The sequence below is a fragment of the Schistocerca serialis genome, chromosome 10 (genome assembly GCF_023864345.2).
Source record: "Schistocerca serialis cubense isolate TAMUIC-IGC-003099 chromosome 10, iqSchSeri2.2, whole genome shotgun sequence".
Taxonomy (NCBI): Eukaryota; Metazoa; Arthropoda; class Insecta; order Orthoptera; family Acrididae; genus Schistocerca; species Schistocerca serialis.
The window spans coordinates 234,109,327-234,129,819 of record NC_064647.1 but is presented as its reverse complement, the minus strand read 5'-3'; the positions used below and the strand labels follow the sequence as shown (position 1 = coordinate 234,129,819).

The 20,493-nt window shown below is 40.8% G+C and overlaps 1 protein-coding gene across 2 annotated transcripts in view; it reads left to right on the top strand.

Moving 5' to 3' along the window:
- Positions 1 to 16,987, top strand: part of LOC126425071 (XK-related protein 7-like) — a 30,574-nt gene extending 13,587 nt beyond the window's left edge. Inside the window, exons 4-6 of one of the 2 annotated variants that reach the window (XM_050087981.1) lie at positions 6,210 to 6,365; positions 13,022 to 13,135; positions 16,061 to 16,987. In XM_050087981.1, the coding sequence (XP_049943938.1) occupies positions 6,210 to 6,365; positions 13,022 to 13,135; positions 16,061 to 16,638 (848 nt within the window). In that variant the 3' untranslated portion in view covers positions 16,639 to 16,987. The remainder of the gene's footprint in view (positions 1 to 6,209; positions 6,366 to 13,021; positions 13,136 to 16,060) is intronic. The other variant, XM_050087982.1, reaches the window with a different exon arrangement.
- Positions 16,988 to 20,493: the final 3,506 nt, after the last annotated feature.

Here is a 20,493-nt window from a genome sequence, read left to right as displayed (position 1 = left end):
ACTTACCTTAGGGGGAAAAAAGGACAGGTATACACTCGTACACACGCACATATCCATCCACACATACAGACACAAGCAGACATATTTAAAGACAAAGAGTTTGGGCAGAGATGTCCGTCGAGGCAGAAGTGTAGAGGCAAAGAAGTTGTTGAAAGACAGGTGAGGTATGAGTGGCGGCAACTTGAAATTAGCGGAGATTGAGGCCTGGCGGATGACGAGAAGAGAGGATATACTGAAGGGCAAGTTCCCATCTCCGGAGTTCGGATAGGTTGGTGTTGGTGGGAAGTATCCAGATAACCCGGACGGTGTAACACTGTGCCAAGATGTGCTGGCTGTGCACCAAGGCATGTTTGGCCACAGGGTGATCGTCATTACCAACAAACACTGTCTGCCTGTGTCCATTCATGCGAATGGACAGTTTGTTGCTGGTCATTCCCACATAGAATGCATCACAGTGTAGGCAGGTCAGTTGGTAAATCACGTGGGTGCTTTCACACGTGGCTCTGCCTCTGATCGTGTACACCTTCCGGGTTACAGGACTGGAGTAGGTGGTGGTGGGAGGGTGCATGGGACAGGTTTTGCATCGGGGGCGGTTACAAGGATAGGAGCCAGCTGCCACCCATTCCACATCAAACGGTCCCTTCCCTACAGCCTAGGTCTTCGTGGCAAACGAATCTGCTCCAGTCCGGAATCCCTGAATCATTACACCAACAACCTGAAAACAGCTTTCGCATCCCGCAACTACCCTCCCGACCTGGTACAGAAGCAATTAACCAGAGCCACTTCCTCGTCCCCTCAAACCCAGAATCCCCCACAGAAGAACCACAAAAGTGCCCCACTTGTGACAGGATACTTTCCGGGACTGGACCAGACTCTGAATGTGGCTCTCCAGCAGGGATACGACTTCCTCAAATCCTGCCCTGAAATGAGATCCATCCTTCATGAAATCCTCCCCACTCCGCCAAGAGTGTCTTTCCGCCGTCCACCTAACCTTCGTAACCTGTTAGTTCATTCCTATGAAATCCCCAAACCACCTTCCCTACCCTCTGGCTCCTATCCTTGTAACCGCCCCCGATGCAAAACCTGTCCCATGCACCCTCCCACCACCACCTACTCCAGTCCTGTAACCCGGAAGGTGTACACGATCAGAGGCAGAGCCACGTGTGAAAGCACCCACGTGATTTACCAACTGACCTGCCTACACTGTGATGCATTCTATGTGGGAATGACCAGCAACAAACTGTCCATTCGCATGAATGGACACAGGCAGACAGTGTTTGTTGGTAATGAGGATCACCCTGTGGCCAAATATGCCTTGGTGCACAGCCAGCACATCTTGGCACAGTGTTACACTGTCCGGGTTATCTGGATACTTCCCACCAACACCAACCTATCCGAACTCCGGAGATGGGAACTTGCCCTTCAGTATATCCTCTCTTCTCGTCATCCGCCAGGCCTCAATCTCCGCTAATTTCAAGTTGCCGCCACTCATACCTCACCTGTCTTTCAACAACTTCTTTGCCTCTACACTTCTGCCTCGACTGACATCTCTGCCCAAACTCTTTGTCTTTAAATATGTCTGCTTGTGTCTGTATGTGTGGATGGATATGTGCGTGTGTACGAGTGTATACCTGTCCTTTTTTCCCCCTAAGGTAAGTCTTTCCGCTCCCGGGATTGGAATGACTCCTTACCCTTTCCCTTAAAACCCACTTCCTTTCGTCTTCCCCTCTCCTTCCCTCTTTCCTGATGAGGCAACAGTTTGTTGCGAAAGCTTGAATTTTGTGTGTATGTTTGTGTTTGTTTGTGTGTCTATCGACCTGCCAGCGCTTTTGTTCATTTAACTTATATTTTTCTACATTTAGAGCAAATATCCATTCATAGCACAAACTACAAATTTTTCCAAGTAATCCTGTATCTTTCTGGTGTCATACAATGATGATGCTTTCCCATATACTACATTGTTTCAGCAATCAGTTGCAGAATGCTGGCAACTCTGTTATCATTCGTGTATACAGCAAACATGAGCAGGCCTACCACACTTCTCTGGAGCACTCCTGATAATACCCTTGTCTTTGATTAACACTCACTCTTCAGGACAACACACTGGGTTCTATTACTTAAGAACCTGTTGATCCACTCACATATCTGGGAACCAATTCCTTATGCTTGGACCTTCATTAAGAGGCAGCAGTATGGCACTGTATCAAATGCTTTCCAGAGATCTAGCAATATGGAATCTGCCCATTGCCCTTCATCCGTGGTTTGAGGTATATGTTATGAAAAAAGAGCAAGCTAAGATTTGCACAAGCAATGCTTTCTAATGCTGATTTGTGAACAGAAGCTTTTCTGTCTCAATGAAATTTATTATATTTTAACTTAGAATATGCTCAAGAATTCTGCAACAAACTGATGTTCAGGGTATTGGTCTGTGGTGTTGTGGATCCATTCTTTTTACTCATTTTATATAGATGCCAATGCCTTTACCGACTGATCTGTCTGGGCACGATTCACGACCCATCGGAAAGAGTGTGAATGGCATGGTTGGTGTCTAAGTTCCCAGTTCAACACCCATTTAATCTGCCAGGAAGTTCCAAACCACACATACCCCACTGCAGAGTGAAAGGTTAATTCTGCAGGTTAGATACTGACTCCATTGCTTGCATGAGAATCTCTTAAACAAAAGTGTTCCTGAAATGCATGCAATGGTGAAAATCAATTAAAACCAGGCCTAAAACATGGCCACATTTTTAATGTGGGTATTTGTTTGTGTGTATGTGAAGTAGTGGTTTCTAGAAGGTATGTTCGGAAATCAAGTGTACTGTGACCATAATGGGCTGTGGGTTTTTGTTTTTTGAGAGTTGACAACACTGAGTGGTAAAGAAGGATCCCCTGACCAGAACAAGCAAACACAGGAACACTGTAGTACACAAATTCACGTTGTCGTGTCCAGTTGTGTGAAAGATGTTGGTAAAAAATCCCGCCAAGTGCGAGCCACATGCTGCAGTCCGCTTTCTACTCGCAGAAGGAATAACACCTATCAAAATTTCTTTGGAAATCAAAATGTTCTATGGCAAAGGTGTTATGAGCAGACTGAGTGTGTTTAATTGGTGTAAGAAGTTTAGTGGAAGCAGAAAAAATGTCCATGGCAAACAGAGGAGTGGAAGACCCTCCATTCTGACTTATGAGTTGGTGCAAAAAATTGAGGAAACTGTTTGTACAGACTATTGATTGACAGCAGATGAAATTTCTGTGATGTTTCTACAACTCTCCAGACCTGTATTATATGAGACACTCACAGAAATGCTGGGGCACAAGAAACTGTGCACAAGATGGGTCCCAAAACAGACCAACAAGAAAAATTGAGTTAACAGCACCTGCAAGTTTCTTGAGTGACTTGAACTGGAAGGTGAGGATTTTCTGAGCTCTTCATGATGTGAGATGAAATGGGTGTGGCTCATTATACACCTGAGACAAAAAGACAGTCATCACAGTGGTGTCACACCAGTTCCCCATCTGCCAAAAAATTCAAAACCAAAATTTCTGGCAAAAAAATCACATCCTAAGTGTTTTGAGATTGAAAAGGCATCATTTTGGTCGAATTTCTGCCTCAGGTGAAGGCCATCAATGCACAATAACATTGTGAGACCTAATTAAACTCAAAAGAAGCATTCAAAACAAAAGAAGGGGAATGATGATGAGAGGAATGTGCTTGTTGTACGACACCTGTCCTCACATAGCCCTAGCCACTGAGGCATGCTTGGACTCAATTTGGTTGGGATGTTTTGAACCGCTCTCTATATTCCCCCGGCTTGGTGCCTCAGACTGTCATCTTTCATATCCCTGAAGGCACACATGAGTGGCATTAAATTTTTAACTGATGCGCAATTGCAGAAACAGTTTCTAAGGTTTGGGAGGGGGGATGAGAGCTGGTGGGAGAGTTCTTAGAATGGGGCATAAGGAAGCTTGTGCCACAGCTCATTCACATGCAGCGAATGGGATCGTGATTATGTAGACAAATGGACAAACAGAGAACAAAATCTTCTAATTTCTTTTAAATACTCTTTTCCTAAAAAAAATAAAACAAAAAATAAAAAAAAATCTAGTACACTTGCTTTCTGAAAATGCCTTGTATAATCATTGTAGTTTACTAGCATTCAACACACTTATCACCATTGCTCACAAAGCACAGAATATATAGAGATTTGAGACTCTTATCATTACGGTGTCAGTGTTAAAATCATCTCACATTGCTGTGTTTTGTGAACATTGGTGTAAGGTGTACCGAATGCTACTAAGCTAGGATAACTGATACCAATCGTTTTTTCCTCACTAGCGCCAATCCAAAATTTCTTTCCTGGTAGTGAAGTTGCATGGTTCTGCTGTACCATTTGCCACATTCTCAGAGCTTACTGCAAAAATGATGGCGGTATTATGTTATGGGAAGTCCAGCTTTGGCATCTATATCTCTCAGAACTAATTAACAATCATTCACATCCATTTCCTTTTTCTCAGCACTCATTTTTTTTAGATTGGCTTGTACATAGTAACCCCGTTTTGGTTTGTTGTTGCAGGACATTTGGCCTTTTTTATACCACCACACCGACATAAAGAATTTTCAGTGACCACAATGACATCTCCATATTCAGGTCACATGCAATTTTTATGGTTGCTACGCCACACAACTGGAGGAAGTCCCACCTCCAAAAGGCAAAGATTTACACTGAAGAGCCAAAGAACTGGTATGTTTGCCTAATATTGTGTAGGGTCCCTGTGAGCACGCAGAAGTGTTGCAACATGACTTGGCATGGACTCGACTAATGTCTAAAGTAGTGCTGGAGGGAATTGACACCATGAACCTCGCAGTGCTGTTCATTAATCCATATAAGAGTACGAGGGGGTGGAGATCTCTTCTGAACGGTACGTTGCAATGCATCCCAGATACGTTCAATAATGTTTATGTCTCGGCAGTCTGGTGGCCAGCAGAAATGTTTAAACTTAGAAGACTGTTACTGGAGCCACATCGCAGCAATTCTGGATGTGTGGGGTGTCGCATTGTCCTGTTGGACTTGCCCAAGTTCATCAGAATGCACAATGGAGATTAATGGATGCAGGTGATCAGATAGGACGCTTATGTATGTGTCACCTGTCAGGGTCATATCTAGATGTATCAGTGGTCCCATATTACTCCAACTGCACATGCCCCACACTATTACAGAGCCTCCACCAGCTTGAACAGTCCCCTGCTGATGTGCAGGGTCTAAGGATTCATGAGGTTGTTTCCATACCCGCACATGTCTATCCCCTCAATACAATTTGAAAAGACACTCAGCCAGGCAACATGTTTCCAGTCATCAACAGTCCAATTTCAGTGTTGATGGGCCCAGGTGAGGCATAAACCTTTATGTCAAGCAATCATCAAGGGTACACGAGTTGGTCTTTGGTTCCGAAAGCACATACCATTGATGTTTTGTTGAATGGTTCGCACACTGACACTTGTTGATGGCCCAGCATTAAATGTGCAGCAATTTGCGGAAGGGTTGCATTGCTGTCACATTGAACAATTTTCTTCAATTGTCACTGGCCCCATACTTGCAGAATCTTTTTCTGGCTGCAGCAATGTCAGAGATTTGATGTTTTACTGGATTCCTGACATTCACAGTACACTCGTGAAATGGTCGTACAGGAAAATCCTCATTACATCACCACCTTGGAGATGCTGAGTCCCCTCGCTTATGCACTGACTATAAAAACACATTCAAACTCACTTAAATCTTAATAACCTGCCATTGTAGCAGCAGTTACCGATCTGACAACTGCACCTGACACTTACTGTCTTATACATTTGTTGCTGACCGCAGCACCATATTCCGCCTGTTTACATATCTCTGTATTTGAATATGCCTGCCTATACCAGTTTCTTTGGTGTTTTGGTGTATATATTCCTTATCCACATCCTTCCATTCTCTGGTTCATTTACAATCCTCTTGAGCAATGCTTAACCTGTATTTTGTCTGTTAGTAATCCATTATTTGTCAGTATCTTAATGTATATATTGTCAGAGTTGAGAAAATTTTGGTTCATCATGTACCTTTAGAATCATATGCAAATAGCAATATGTTTATGTGCTTCAAACATGCTCTTTATTTTACTTATGGATAATATGATGAGATATTTCCTCAAGAAAATATAATACCTGTTTCTGTTTCTAGATGACAGTCAGATGGCATCTTTCGGAAGCTCCATGTTAAATATCGGCTGGTCTGTGGCCTCCTATCAAAGAGTAATACGGTTAGCACAACAAGACAAAGAAAACATCACATGGAAAGGAACAATTATACAGTTCCTCTGGCATTTCATGGTTACTGGTAAGATTTGTTTCCTTTCTTTCATTATTATTATTTTATTTTGGTTCATAGAATTCAGACTAAAAAATGTTTACAGTATGAAACTACTCATGAAAGCAAATTAATCAGCGTATTTGGTTCATCAGTTGGTTTGTTGCATTTGGGAGGGAACCAAACAGAAAGGTCATCAGTCTTGTCAGATTAGGAAAGGATGGGGAAAAAAAATCAGCTGTGCCCTTTCAGAGGAATTATCCCAGCATTTGCCCAAAGGAATTTAGGGAAATCACGGAAAACCTAAATCAGGATGGCCGGATGTGGGTTTGAACCATCATCCTCCCAAATGTGAGTCTAGTTTGCTAACCACTGTGCCACCTCATTCAGTGAGCGTATTTTCAAAGCTCATTGTTGTAGACATCTTCATCTGATACTGATTTAAACTATGTTTCCTATGAATAACTGATAAGTTCAGAATATAATTTACACTTCACTTTGCAAAGGCTAAAAATTATTTATGGAGTTAGAAATACAAACTACTATAGTACAGCTGTAATTGCCTTATTCAACAGTCCTAAATGTTATAGCATACCTGGCACTGACAGTAAATATGACATTAAATTTTAACTGCACAAGGTCGATATATTCTTTTATAGCAAAAGAGACAACTGAGGCAGTGAGTGCATAGACAAGAATAAGACTCCCTGAAAATTATTGAGGACTGAACATAAAAGTTACATAGCCTTGTCTTCATTTGAGACTGCTCTTACCTTAGTGCTTAGTTCTTCACTGCATTTTGGAGATTTAAGTGCTGTTACTTGTCCATCTGCTTTAAATGCTTTTTGTCATTTAGCTCACAAAGAAAGGATTTTGGCTACGTAACCGAAGGACACCAAGTCCACATTCACCACAGCAGTACAAGTGTATGTGTCAACTAGCTCCACAAATGAAAAAGAGATTGAGAAAATGTATGAAGAGGTTATAAATTATTCAAGTAGTTAAAGGAAATGAAAATTTACACTGATGTGGCAAAAGTCATAGGATAGTGATATGCACATATAAACATGGCAGTAATATCACATACAAAAGATAAAAGGGCAGTACATTGGTGGAGCTGTCATGTGTATTCAGGTGATTCATGTGAAAAGGTTTCAGATGTCATTATGGCCCTTACCGTGCGGATTAGCAGACTGTGAATGCGGAATGGTAGTTGGAGCTAAACACATGGGACATTTCGTTTTGGAAATCTATAGCGGATTCAGTATTCTGAGATCCACAGTGTCTCGAGTGTGCTGAGAATACCAAATTTCAGGCAGTGCAGTGGGCAATGGACTTTACTCAACAAATGAGAGCAGCGGTGTTTGCATAGAATTGTCAGTTCTAACAGATAAGCAACACTGCATGAAATTACCACAGAAATCAATGTGGAATTTATGACAAATGTATCCATTAGGACAGTATGGCAAAATTTGGCATTAATGAGATATGGCAGAAGACAACCAACATGAGTGCATTTGCTAACAGCTTGACATCACCGGCTGCACCTCTCCTGGGCTTGTGGCCATATTGGGTGGGCCCCAGACAACTGGAAAAGAGTGGCCTGGTCATATGAGTATCAATGTCAGTTGGTAAGAGCTGATGGTAGGGTTCAAGTGTGGTGCAGATACCACAAAACCAAGAACTCAAGTTATCAACAAGGTACTGTGCAAGCTGGTGGTGGCTCCATAATGGTGTGGCTGTGTTTTTATGGAATGGACTTGGTCCTCTGTTCCAACTGAATTGATCATTGGCTACTTGGAGGCCGTTTGCAGCCATTAATGAACTCCATGTTCCCAAACAATGTTGGAATTTTTTATGAACGACAATGCTGTATATCTCCAGGCCACAATTGTTCCCAATTAGTCTAAAGAGCATCCTGGACAATTCAGTGAATGATTTGGACACCCAGATTGCCTGACATGAATCCCATTGAACATTTATGAAACATAATCGAGTGGTCAGTTCAATATTTATTGCAGGGGACTTCCAATGACTTGTTGAGTCCATGCTACATCACTTCTCTCGCTCTATTTTTTTTAAGTCAGTTATCTGATGGTTTTAATGCAGCCTGCCACGAGCTCCTCTCCTGTGTTAACCTCCAACCTCTTCATCTCAGAGTAGTACTCACAGCCTACATCCTCTGTTATTTGCTGGATGTATTCCTATCTCTGTTTTCCTCTGCAGTTTTTACACACTCTACAGCTCCCTCTAGTACCATAGAAGTTATTCCCTGATGTCTTAACTGATGCCCTACCATCCTCCCCTCCTTCTTGTCAGTGTTTTCCATACAATCCTTTCATCACTGATTCTGCAAAGAATCTCATCGTTCCTTACCTTATCAGTCCACCTAAATTTCATCATTCTTGTGTAGCACCACATCTCAGATGCATCAGTTCTCTTCTTTTCCCATTTTCCCACAGTCCACCTTTGACTACCATACAATGCTATGATTCAGATGTCCATTCTTGGAAATTTATTACTTAGATTAAGAGCTATGTTTTACACTTGTAGACTTCTCCAGGCCAGGAATGCTTTCTTGCCAGTGATAGTCTGCTTTTTATGTCCTCCTTGCTCTGTCCATCACAGGTTATTTTGCCACCTAGGTAGCAGAATTTCTAAACTTCATCCACTTGGTGATCACCAATCCAGATGATAAGTTCCTCACTGTTCCTCTTTCTGCTATTTCTCGTTACTTTTGTCTTTCTTCAATCTACTCTCAACACATATTCTGTGCTCATTAGACTGTTCATTTCATTCATCAGATCCTGTAATTATTCTTCACTTTCTCTGAGGATAGCAATGTCATGAACAAATCATATCATTGATATCCTTTAACCTTGAATTTCAGTTCCACTCTTGAAAATTCCTTGTATTTCTGTCATTGTTTCTTCGATATACAGATTCACCCTCTTTAATCTGAGCACTTCGTTCTTGGTGTTCCAGTCTCATTGTTCTCTCTCGGCTCTTATACATATTGTTTATTACCCGTCTTTCCCTATATCTTACTCTATTTATCTCAGAATTTCAAACATCTTGCACGATTTGACACTGTCGAACTCTTTTTCCAGGTTGACAAATCCTACGAATCTGTCTCGACTTTTCTTTATTCTTGCTTCCATTATCAACCACAACATTAGAATTGCCTCTCTAGTGCCCTTACCTTTCCCAAAGCCAAACTGATCATCATCTAACACATTCTCAATTTTCTTTTCCATTCTTCTGTATATTATTCTGAAAAGCAACTTGGATGCATGTGCTGTTAAGCTGTTTTTTACAATAATTCTCACACTTTTTGGCTCTTGCAATCTTCAGAATTGTGTGAATGATGTTTCTTTGGAAGTCAGATGATATATTGCCAGTCTCATACATTCTATACACTAATGTGATTAGTCACTTTGTTGCCACTTCCCCCAATGATTTCAGAAATTCTCATGGAATAATATGTATCCCTTCTGACTTATTCAATCTAAAGTCTTTGAAGTCTCTTTTAAATTCCAATTCTAATACTGGATCCCCTGCCTCTTCTACAATGGCTCCTGTTTCTTCTTTTATCATGCCTTCAGACAAGTCTTGCCCCTCACAGAGGCCTTCAACGTGCCGTTTCCACCTACCTGCTCTCTCCTCTGTGTTTAACAGTGGAATTCCTGTTGCACTCTAAGTGTTACCACCATTGCTTTTAGTTTCACCTAAATCTATTTTAACTTTTCCATATGCTGAGTCAGTCCTTATGATGATCTTTTTTCCCCCTGATTTCTTCATATTTTTTCTGCAGCCATTTTGTCTTAGCTTCCCTGCACTTCCTATTTATTTCATTCCTCTGTACCTATGGTTTTTTTTCAACTTCTGTGATTGCCCTTTTTAGAAATGTCCATTCCTCTCCAACTGTACTGCCTACTAAGCTATTCCTTATTGCTGTATCTGTAGCCTTAGAGAACTTCAAGCATATCTCGTCATTCCATAGTACTTCCGTATCACTCTCCTTTGTGTATTGATTCTTCCTGACCAATCTCTTAAACTTCAGCCAACTCTCCATCACTACTGAATTGTGATCTTTTAATCTATATCTGCCTCTGGTTATGCATTACAATCTAGTATCTGATTATGTTATCTTTGCCTGACAATGATGTAATCTAACTGAAATCTTCCCATATCTCCTGACCTTTTCCAAGCATACCTCCTCCTCTTGTTATTCTTGATTAGAGTATTTGCTATGGCTAGCTGAAATTTATTGCAGAACTCAGTTAGCCTTTCTCCTCTCTAATCCCTATTCCAAAGTCCATATTCTCCAGTAAAACTTTCTTGTACTTCTTTTCATACGACCACATTCCAATCCTCCAAGACTATTAGATTTTCATCTTGCTTTACATATTGAATTACCCATTCAATATCCTCATATTTTTCTCTAGCTGTCCACAGCTCGTGGTCGTGCGGTAGCGTTCTTGCTTCCCACGCCCGGGTTCCCGGGTTCGATTCCCGGCGGGGTCAGGGATTTTCTCTGCCTCGTGATGACTCGGTGTTGTGTAATGTCCTTAGGTTAGTTAGGTTTAAGTAGTTCTAAGTTCTAGGGGACTGATGACCATAGATGTTAAGTCCCATAGTGCTCAGAGCCATTTGAACCATTTTTTTTTTTTTTCCTCTAGCTCTTCATCTTTGGCTTATGTCAGTTTGCGTACTTTAACTATTGGTGTTAGTGTTGGTTTGCTGTTGATTCTGATGAGAACAGCCCTATCACTGAACTGTTCACAGTAACACACTTTCTGCTCTATCTTCCTGTTCTTAATTAATCCTACTCCTGTTATACTATTTTCTGCTGTTGCTATTACCCTATACTCATATGACCAGAAATCCTTATCTTCTTTCCATTTCACTTCTCTGATCCCCACTATATCTAGTCTGAGCCTTAGCATTTCCCTTTTCAGATTTTCTACCTTTCCTAGAAACATTTCGCAATGTGGTTATTCAGTCTTTTTCTCCCAGTCACCTCCCCACTGTCAGTCTCCACCTAAGGATTCAAATGGGGCACTATTGTAGAATCTTTGCCAATTGAGAGATCATCGTGACATTTTTTTTCAATTGCTGCACTACACTGAGCAAAAGGAGGTGAGACACAATAGTAGAAGATGTCCCAAGACTTTGGTCACCACAGTGTAATTGTGACGGGTGACTGGAATTTGATAGTAGGAAAACCAAGAGAAGAAAAAATAAGAGGAAGCCACCTGGTAGAAATTTGCTGAGGCCATAATTTAATCATCGCTAACTCTTGGTTTAAGAATCATGAAAGAAGGTTATATATGTGGAAGAGACCTGGAGTCACTGGTAGATTTCACATTGATTGTATAATGGTAAGATAGAGATTTAGGAACCAGATTGTAAGACATTTCCAGGAGCAAATGTGGACTCTAACCACAATTTATTGGTTATGAACTGTAGATTAAAACTGAAGAAATTGCACAAAGTTAGGAAGTTAGGGAGACAGGACCTGGATAAGTTGAAAGAACCAGAGGATGTTGAGAGTTTCAGAGGGAGCATTAGACAACAATTGCCTAGAACAGGAGAAAGGAAAATGGAAGAAGGGGAATAGGTGGTTTTGAGAGATGAAACAGTGAAGGCAGACAAGGTCTAGTAGAAATACAAGGATATCACAGGAGATATTGAATTTAACTGATGAGAGGAGAAAATATAAAAATGCAACAGATGAAGCAGGCAAAAGGGAATCCAAATTGCCAAAAAATGAGATTGACAAAAAGTGCAAAATGACTAAGCAGGAATGGCTAGAGGACAAATGTAAGGATATAGAAGCGTATGTCACCAGAGGACACATAAATAGTGCCTAGAGGATAATCAAGCAGGCCTTAGGAGCAAAGAGAAGTAGCTTCATGAATATCAAGAGCTAAGATGGAAAATCAATCCTCAGCAATGAAGGTAAAGCTTACAGGTGGAAGGAGTATATATAGCATGCATACAAGGGAGATGAGCTTGAAAGCAATATTACGTGGAAGAGGCCATAGATGAAGACGATATCAGAAATATGCTATCGTGAAAAGAATCTGTCAGAGAATTGCAAGACCTAAACCAAAACCAGGCCACTCGTGTAGTTGACATTCCATCGGAACAGCCATGAGAAGAGTATTCCATCTGGTGTGCAAGATGTATAAGACTGTCGAAATACCCTCACACTTCAAGAAGAATGAGCTGACGGGGTGAAAGTTACCAAACTATCAGTTTAATAAATCATGGCTGCAAAATATTAATATGAATTCTAGACAGAAGAATGGAGAAACTGGTAGAAGCTGGCCTTGTGGAAGTTCAGTTTGGATTCTGGAGAAATGCAGGAAAACGAGGGGCAATACTGGCCCTATGAGGGCAGTGCTTATGTCAGATCGGCAGTCTCTATGACCTGGTTTGAGTCTTATTCATGTGTCTGTGAGTGTTAGAGCAACAGAGTCAACTACACATTTGCGGAATATACCAACATGGTCCGTCTACATGATGAAGTTCACAGTAATGCAAGAGCTGCTCGTCATCTTTATGAAAATCGTTATCCAGAATATCTGCCTGCATTGTGTACCCTTTTTGTCACAATTATGTAATGGGTTCAACAAAGAGGTACCTTCACTGTACTCAGATGTGACTGGTGCTTCCAGGAGATACCACACATCCATTCTGGAAGAGGCCACAGTGCATCACGTTGAAGAGAACCTGTCAACGAGTATACGAGCCATTGTGCGTGCAAAGGATGTTGCTCCCAGCACCGTCTGGTATGTTCTGCATGACCAACAACTACATCCAAACCACCTTCAAAAGATAAAATCACTAATGACAGCCAATTTTGCACCACGTGTTGAGTTTTGTATGCAATTTCTGTGCCCCTGCATCAAAGAGCCTGTAGCATTTCCGTGGCACATTCTCTTCATAGACGGTTGTAAAATTACTAGGGATTGTGTTCTCAATTTTCAAAACAGCCATGTCTGGGCAAACAAAAACCCACATCCCACATTCCAAATATGTTCACCCCCCCCCCGCCCCCCATGCTCACCAAGCCCATGGGTCCCATCTACTTGACCTTCCAATAACAAGTATTTGGCATGTTTCTGGATGCTGTGGCACTGAACATGTGGTTTCATTGTGACGGCGCATCTCCCAACTTTTCATGTCATGTTCAGGACCAGCAATTCAGACACCAACAGATAGGCCAAGGTGGCCCAATCATGTGGCCTCCACGATGACCAGATTTTTCATTGGACTTTTTCCTCTGGGGTAGAATGAAGAATTTGGTTTATGAGACACCTCCAGAGACAGAAGGCTTGGTGGCAAAAGTTGTGATCGCTGCAGGACAGATTGCAGACACAGCACATGTGATAGAGCATGTATACCACATCATCATTCATAGGTACAACGTGTACACTTAACTTGATGGTCGTCATTTCTAACCTTACTTGTAGTGGATCAGAATGCTAACCCTCCTCTGAAAAGGACAAAAACAATTTAAGTTTAACTGTAAACAACAGTGTCTCTGAAAACTGATTTAGTTTCCTTTTTGTTTCTTTGGTTATTAATAAGTAGAATTGCAAAACTAGTGATGTACTGGGTCACACCTAATAAACTGCTTGTAAAAATGGTCATGTTACCAATATTTTGTCAAATGGTTGTAGAACAGAAATGTTTCATTTCTTGACCTGGGTTCCAATCCAAAATATTATCTACTCAGCCCCTCTGCAAATCTTAGAAGTTCGTAAGGGGAATTTTAGACCACTCTGTATACAGTGTAGTTATTATAAAATTCCTGCATGATGTTGTTGGCAGAGAGAATCAAGACTGGAAATACCATTAGACCCACTGTCTTAGGAACAAAAACAGAAGCATGTTCGAAGGATGACTATAGACAGTCTTAATCCTAGTGGAGAAGGTAGATGATGCATTCCTTCCCTCCCCCCCCCCCCCCCCCCCTCCCAAACTGGTGTTCCAACTTTCAACTTTCCAACTGGTTTGATGTGGCCCACCATGATTTCCTCTAATGTATCACTCACTTCATCTCAGAGTAGCACCCACATTCAATGTCCTCAATTGTTTGTTGTATATGATCTGATCTCTACTTACCCATGAAGGTTTTGCCATCACCCTCTATAGCTTCCTCTACAACTGTGCATGTTACTCCCTACCAATGCCTTAACATATCTCCTGTCATCATTCCCATTCATCTGTGAAGTATTTCCCTTATATTCCTTTCTTAGCCAAGCCTACAAAGAGCCTTCTCATTTTTTATGTCTTCAGTGCATTTCATTTCTAAATGCCATCGTAATAACTTTGAATCTTTTCTTTTCCATTTTTCCCGCAGTCCACAGTTCACCCCTATACACTGCTGTGTTACAAATGCACATCCACAATTTTTCACTCACATTAAGGCCTATATGTGTGATACTAGTTGGCTTCTTCCCGTTCTAGTCTGATTCTTATCTACTCTTTGCTTAATCTATGATGCATTGTTTTGCTTCCAAGGTACCAAACTACTTTACTTTGTCAGCTACAGGATCCATACATTTTATGTTTATGGCTAATCTCATTACTTCCAGTTCATATTACCTCCTCAAAAGGTCATTCATTCCATCCAAAAAGTCTTTTAATACTTTGCTTGTTACATATGTTTCCTCAAACACAGTGGAAGGTAAACTTGCAACATTACATGGAAGAGAATGGAATGATCACTTATCTTAAATTCTAGTGGTGGACATTTAGAGTTTATTTAAACAAAATGTGAAGTTGACCATTTTGAATTCTTAATACTGAGGATAGACGGAAGGCATTCTTAGAAGGATCATCTTCAAGATGTGCAGAAACTGAATGCTGTGCTCTTCGAGAAAGGTACAATCTCCACTGTGTCCAACACTGAAGCTGAAGGCTTGTTTGTTCTACTGTCGCACAAGCAGTTATATGTTGGGGAACTCTGTGCACTTTCTACCACAAATGTTTATGTTTGATACATACTGAATTCTTCTGGCAGAGAAGGCCACGCTTTTTTCCCTGTTTTCATCTGGCTCCTATTTCTCCTTGCTTCATCTGTCATTCAATGTTTTGCTTCCAAGATACCAGAATAGGCCTTTCTTTAGGTGCTGGAATTCGAAATCTGCTCACTCTGTAGATAGATTGCATCACGGAACATGCTGACAGTACTGATTCATTCAGAAGAAATTGCAACATACATTCAGTAAACACTACAGAGAAAAAAATATAGCTCAAATAACACTTCCTTAAACAGTGGATGGAAAGGAGCGCACTGTTCAGCAGGTTTCAATTTCAACAGACTTCCAACAGAACTGAATAAAATTTAGTGATCAACCCCAAGTATTCAGATTCATGTTCAAGTGCTTTTCCTTGTCACACATTCCTACTATTCTATACAGTACTTCCTATCATTAATGTAGAGCTTTTGTCTTTCTTCATTTGTATGCACTTTCACAGTTTATTTCCTGTTTTATTAACTCTTTAGTTTACAATTTTTTAATCAGTATTTGGTAAACTATGTATTGACTTGTGCCATGACCAAGTAGCTCAAGCTTGCATGGTACTACCAAGCCTGGAAGATACATAAAATAAAAGTAATGCATCTGGTTTCTGAAAAGTTTTTTTTGTTTTACTGTATGAGGTGCTCTTTCAGTTGACGCAGTATGTGTATCAATTTGTTACAGTTTCGAGAATTCTGTCAATTTCTGTGGCTTCGGTGACATTTCCTACAGAGACTGCTGTGGTGTGTGGTGTGCACTGGTTAATCGTGACAGTCTGGCTGTCACTGTGGGAACGCACAAACTTCTGCTTCTCACAGAAAGTATCTGCAACGAAACAGCGAGCTGCGGAGATACTCTTCTGCTCCGTCCTCGGCCTCGTCTACATTTTTACGTACATCGCACCAAAGGATGGGCAGAACAGGATTCGGTACTCCATCTACTACACAATCTGCTTTGCAGAGAACGTCATGGCGGCGGTGACAGTGTGGGCCACAGCAGACACGACAATGCGAAACGAGTGGTACTTCTATCCACTTTTGTTAGGGTGTATTGTGCCTTTTGTGACAGGTATAGGTTTTATGCTTCTCTATTACTCGTGTTTTCACCCAGTACTGCAAAGGGTGAAGTGTTGTGATAAATCCAACAACAGGAACCAAACAGGAGACAGGGGGCTGCGCTCTACTAGGTCTGGCAGTTTGGGAAGGAACTTACTGACACAGGAACCTAGCAATGAGTCTGTCAATGAAGCTGGTGACACTTAGTGAACTGGCAGCTAGTGGTTGTGCCAAAGTGCTAAGAATTGAGGCAAAATCTTATGAGGAGTCACAGCAGGATAATGGTGAAGAAACTGTGCAAAGCAGTAGACATGATGTACCTCTTCTACCCAATATTGAAGTACACCACTGTAACAATGGGCCACAAAGTACTGTTTTTAGTCAGTGTAAGGTTTTTTACTGAAGCGTTCTTTCTTTATTCATATAGCAGGTGAAATACATATACTCATTATTTGTTTATAAAATTTGTTTTCCGTGCTGCTCAAATGATTCCCTGGGATTTTTAAAATTTTGTAATGTACATGTTGAGCAGTAAGTGTCAAGCACTCACCTATTGTCCAGCAATTTTGAAAATGTTACATTTTTGTTTTATAAAACACAATAGAAATGTTTCTTGGCCATTGTTTTCTAAAACATCCACATAATTATGTCCTGTCCTCACCACCTCTCCAAAAATGCACACTCCAAAATGTCATTTTTTAAAGAAAAGACTGGCGGTAGGGAAAACTTCACACTCACAAGGGAACTGCACATACTCATCATCACTGACTTCTTTAAAATTCGTGGTATATGCAGTGCTTGGTGTGAAATGAAAGTGACAAGCATTTAGAAAAGTTTGCAGTTTTGGTACAAGTCAGGCTGTGCACAAGACATTTATGTTGGCGCAGCAGGAAGAGCACAGAATGCTGATTTGAGGGTTGTGGAACCGAGTTCCTAAATGGAAACTTTTTTATTTGCCAATTTTACATTACTTGCCCTGCAGTTAAATTGAAAAAAATGTTATACCCTTTGTATTTATTAATATTTCCATAAAAAACACACAAAAAAAAAATATTGGAATTGGAAATAAATTTCCGGGAATGGACTGTGCTGGGATGATATTCAATATAAAAACAGGGAAAACATATTTGCATTTTGCACAAGTTAAAAATACAGCATCTTTACAGTTACAGGATTATTTTAAAATTTCTATAGAATAACAGACTTGGTTTAGTTTCACAAAACATTCTCTCTCATCGCATAGTTTGGCAGCAAACCACGTATAACACATCATTTCGGCACATACTTGCGAGGATAAGTGGAGATGTACAACGGAGTGTATTTTTATGCAATTTTTTTTTTTCTGGGGGTGGTTCATGATTTCTTTTTCTCTTCAGATAAGAGCAGTTCTTAAATTTTTTGATCAATTTTTTTCCGTGGAGGCATCGCAGGGTTGCACTGGCAGAGTGCATTTGGAGGGGAGGGGATTATTTTAATAATGCACTATAGCAGTGCTCCTCCATCTTGAAAAATCTTTTCATATAATTGTAGATTTGTTTGTCTTCCCCAGAAGTAAATTAATGGAAGAAATTTGTACTTCTGCACATGGGGCTGCATCACATCAGCCAAACAATTTTTGTACAAGGCTGCTGTAAGTCTCCTAGATTTTGATGTAGTGATGACATTCTTAAATTTTGTAGCATACTCATCCACGGTTTTTTGAATCCTCTGTCCACAAATGCCACTGCTTTCTTGTAGGCGTACATAGATCATTGACAATAATTTTCCGGAAATGGTCCTAGCGTACTCCACTGTATGCAAGTGACTGACTTCATTCATTTTCAGTTTATTTGCAGTGTAAGTAACATAAAAATTAAAAATGAGATCCGGAAAAGGGTCAACCCCACGAACTTCAGATTAATGTTCTGCACTCTTCCCACAGCACCAACTGATGCATCGAAACTGTGCTAACATAAATGGCTCATGCTCACCTGACCTGTCCAAAAATTCTATTTTTTTCTAAATATTCGGTCATCTGGAGCTCCCCTTTCTGTCACTTTCATTTCTGACTGAGCCCTGCATATACCATAAAACTGGACAAAATCAGTGATGATGAGTGGGTGTGGTTCCCCTGCCAGTGAACGTGAATAAATGTCTTAAAATTCAAGATGTGAAAGGGAGAGTGTACTTTACCATTTGGTAAATGAGGAGCTAGGGCAGCAAAGCATGAAATATGTAAATATTAGGAATGGCAGCACTTCATAAATCTGCTAATAGTACATAGGGCTAGTGTATTCTTTTGTGTTAGCAGAAGAGCCAACACCGTGTTATGACTGGAGGCCAAAGTGCACACGTTTTAGCTCACGCAGGCTAGCGTGAGAAGGGAAGAACTTTACTGACGTGAGGTCTGGAACATGACAAGGAATGAGAATTCAGAAAGCGGACATAATTAGTTTGATACTTAACTTTAATCCATTAATGATGAATGTCACTCTTGACCGTAGGTGAGTCACAATATTATCTGTTCAGAATACATTCCTGAAGATACTAAGTATAGTAACAATATGGCGCCTTGCTAGGTCGTAGCAAATGACGTAGTTGAAGGCTATGCTAAACTGTCGTCTCTGCAAATGAGAGTGTATGTAGACAGTGAACCATAGCTAGCAAAGTCAACTGTACAACTGGGTCGAGTGCTATGGAGTCTCTCTAGACTAGACCTGTCGTGTGGTCTGCAATCACTGATAGTGGCAACACGCAGGTCTGACATATACTAACGGTCCACGGCCGATTTGAAGGCTACCACCTAGCAAGTGTGGTGTCTGGTGGTGACACCACATATTCCACATAGTGTGTACCTAAGATTGCAGCTGTTCTTTCACTCTACATTTTGTTTCATAAATCTTATTGTGACAGGAAGCCTTCAAGCCTGTGGAACGAGTCAAGTCACAAATCAAAAGGTAGAAGCAACTACTGCCGGCTGTTTCAGCAAAGTGTACTTGCGACAAATTATGATTATTGCTAATCCTCTCATGCTGATAATTATGGGAATTACCTCTAAAAAATGGTAGCTTATGGCTATAATATCAATGAGTCACAGATGCAATCGACCAGCTCAAAAAAATACCTCAGTGTAACACTCTGTAGGGATTAGAAACAGAATGATCACATAGGTTCAGTCATGTGTAAAGCAGCTGGTAAACTTAAGTTTATTGGTAGAACACTGGGGAAGTGCAATCAGTCTACAAAAGGGACTGCTTACAAATCACTCATGTGAACCATCCTAGAATATTGCTCAAGTTTGTGGGACCCATATCGGATAGGACTAGTTGGGGGATATTGAACGCATACAGAAAAGGGCAGCACGAATGGTCACAGGTTTGTTTAATCCGTGGAAGAGCATCACAGAATACTGAAGGAACTGAAATGTCAGACTTTTTTTACATTTATATTAGGAGAAAAATGGCTATTGTGTAAGAAGCGACTACTCTGCTCAGATACAGTTGTCATCTAATACTTTAAACAAAGCCTTTACGTAATTTTACATACACCAATGTCAGTTGTCATTGTAGTGACAAGTCAGGATCTATCTAATACAAACATTAGAGTTACAACAATAACAAGAGAATAAATTGTCACTCATCACATAGAGATGGCATTGAGTATCAGAAAGGCACACTAAAAAAGAGCGCTAAGCTTTCAGACAAAGTTCTTCTTCAAAAATTGAAAACACACACACATTCACATAAGCACAATACACACACACACACACACACACACACACATATTCACATAAGAACAAGTCACACACACACATGGCCGCTGCCTCTGGTTGTTGGGGCCCCTGGCACCTGGAGATAGTGGCCATATGTGTGAGTTGTGCTTGTGTGAATGTATGTGTCTTTTATATTTTTGAAGAAGAACTTTGTCCAAAAGTTTAGCACTCTTTTCCAGTGTGCTTGCCTGAGACTCAGTGTCAATGGCCTTTCCACAGTAGTAACACTGGCTCCCATCAGATACCGAAGTTAAGCATTGTCGGGCTGGGCTAGCACTTGGATGGGTGACCATTTGATCTGCTGAATGCTG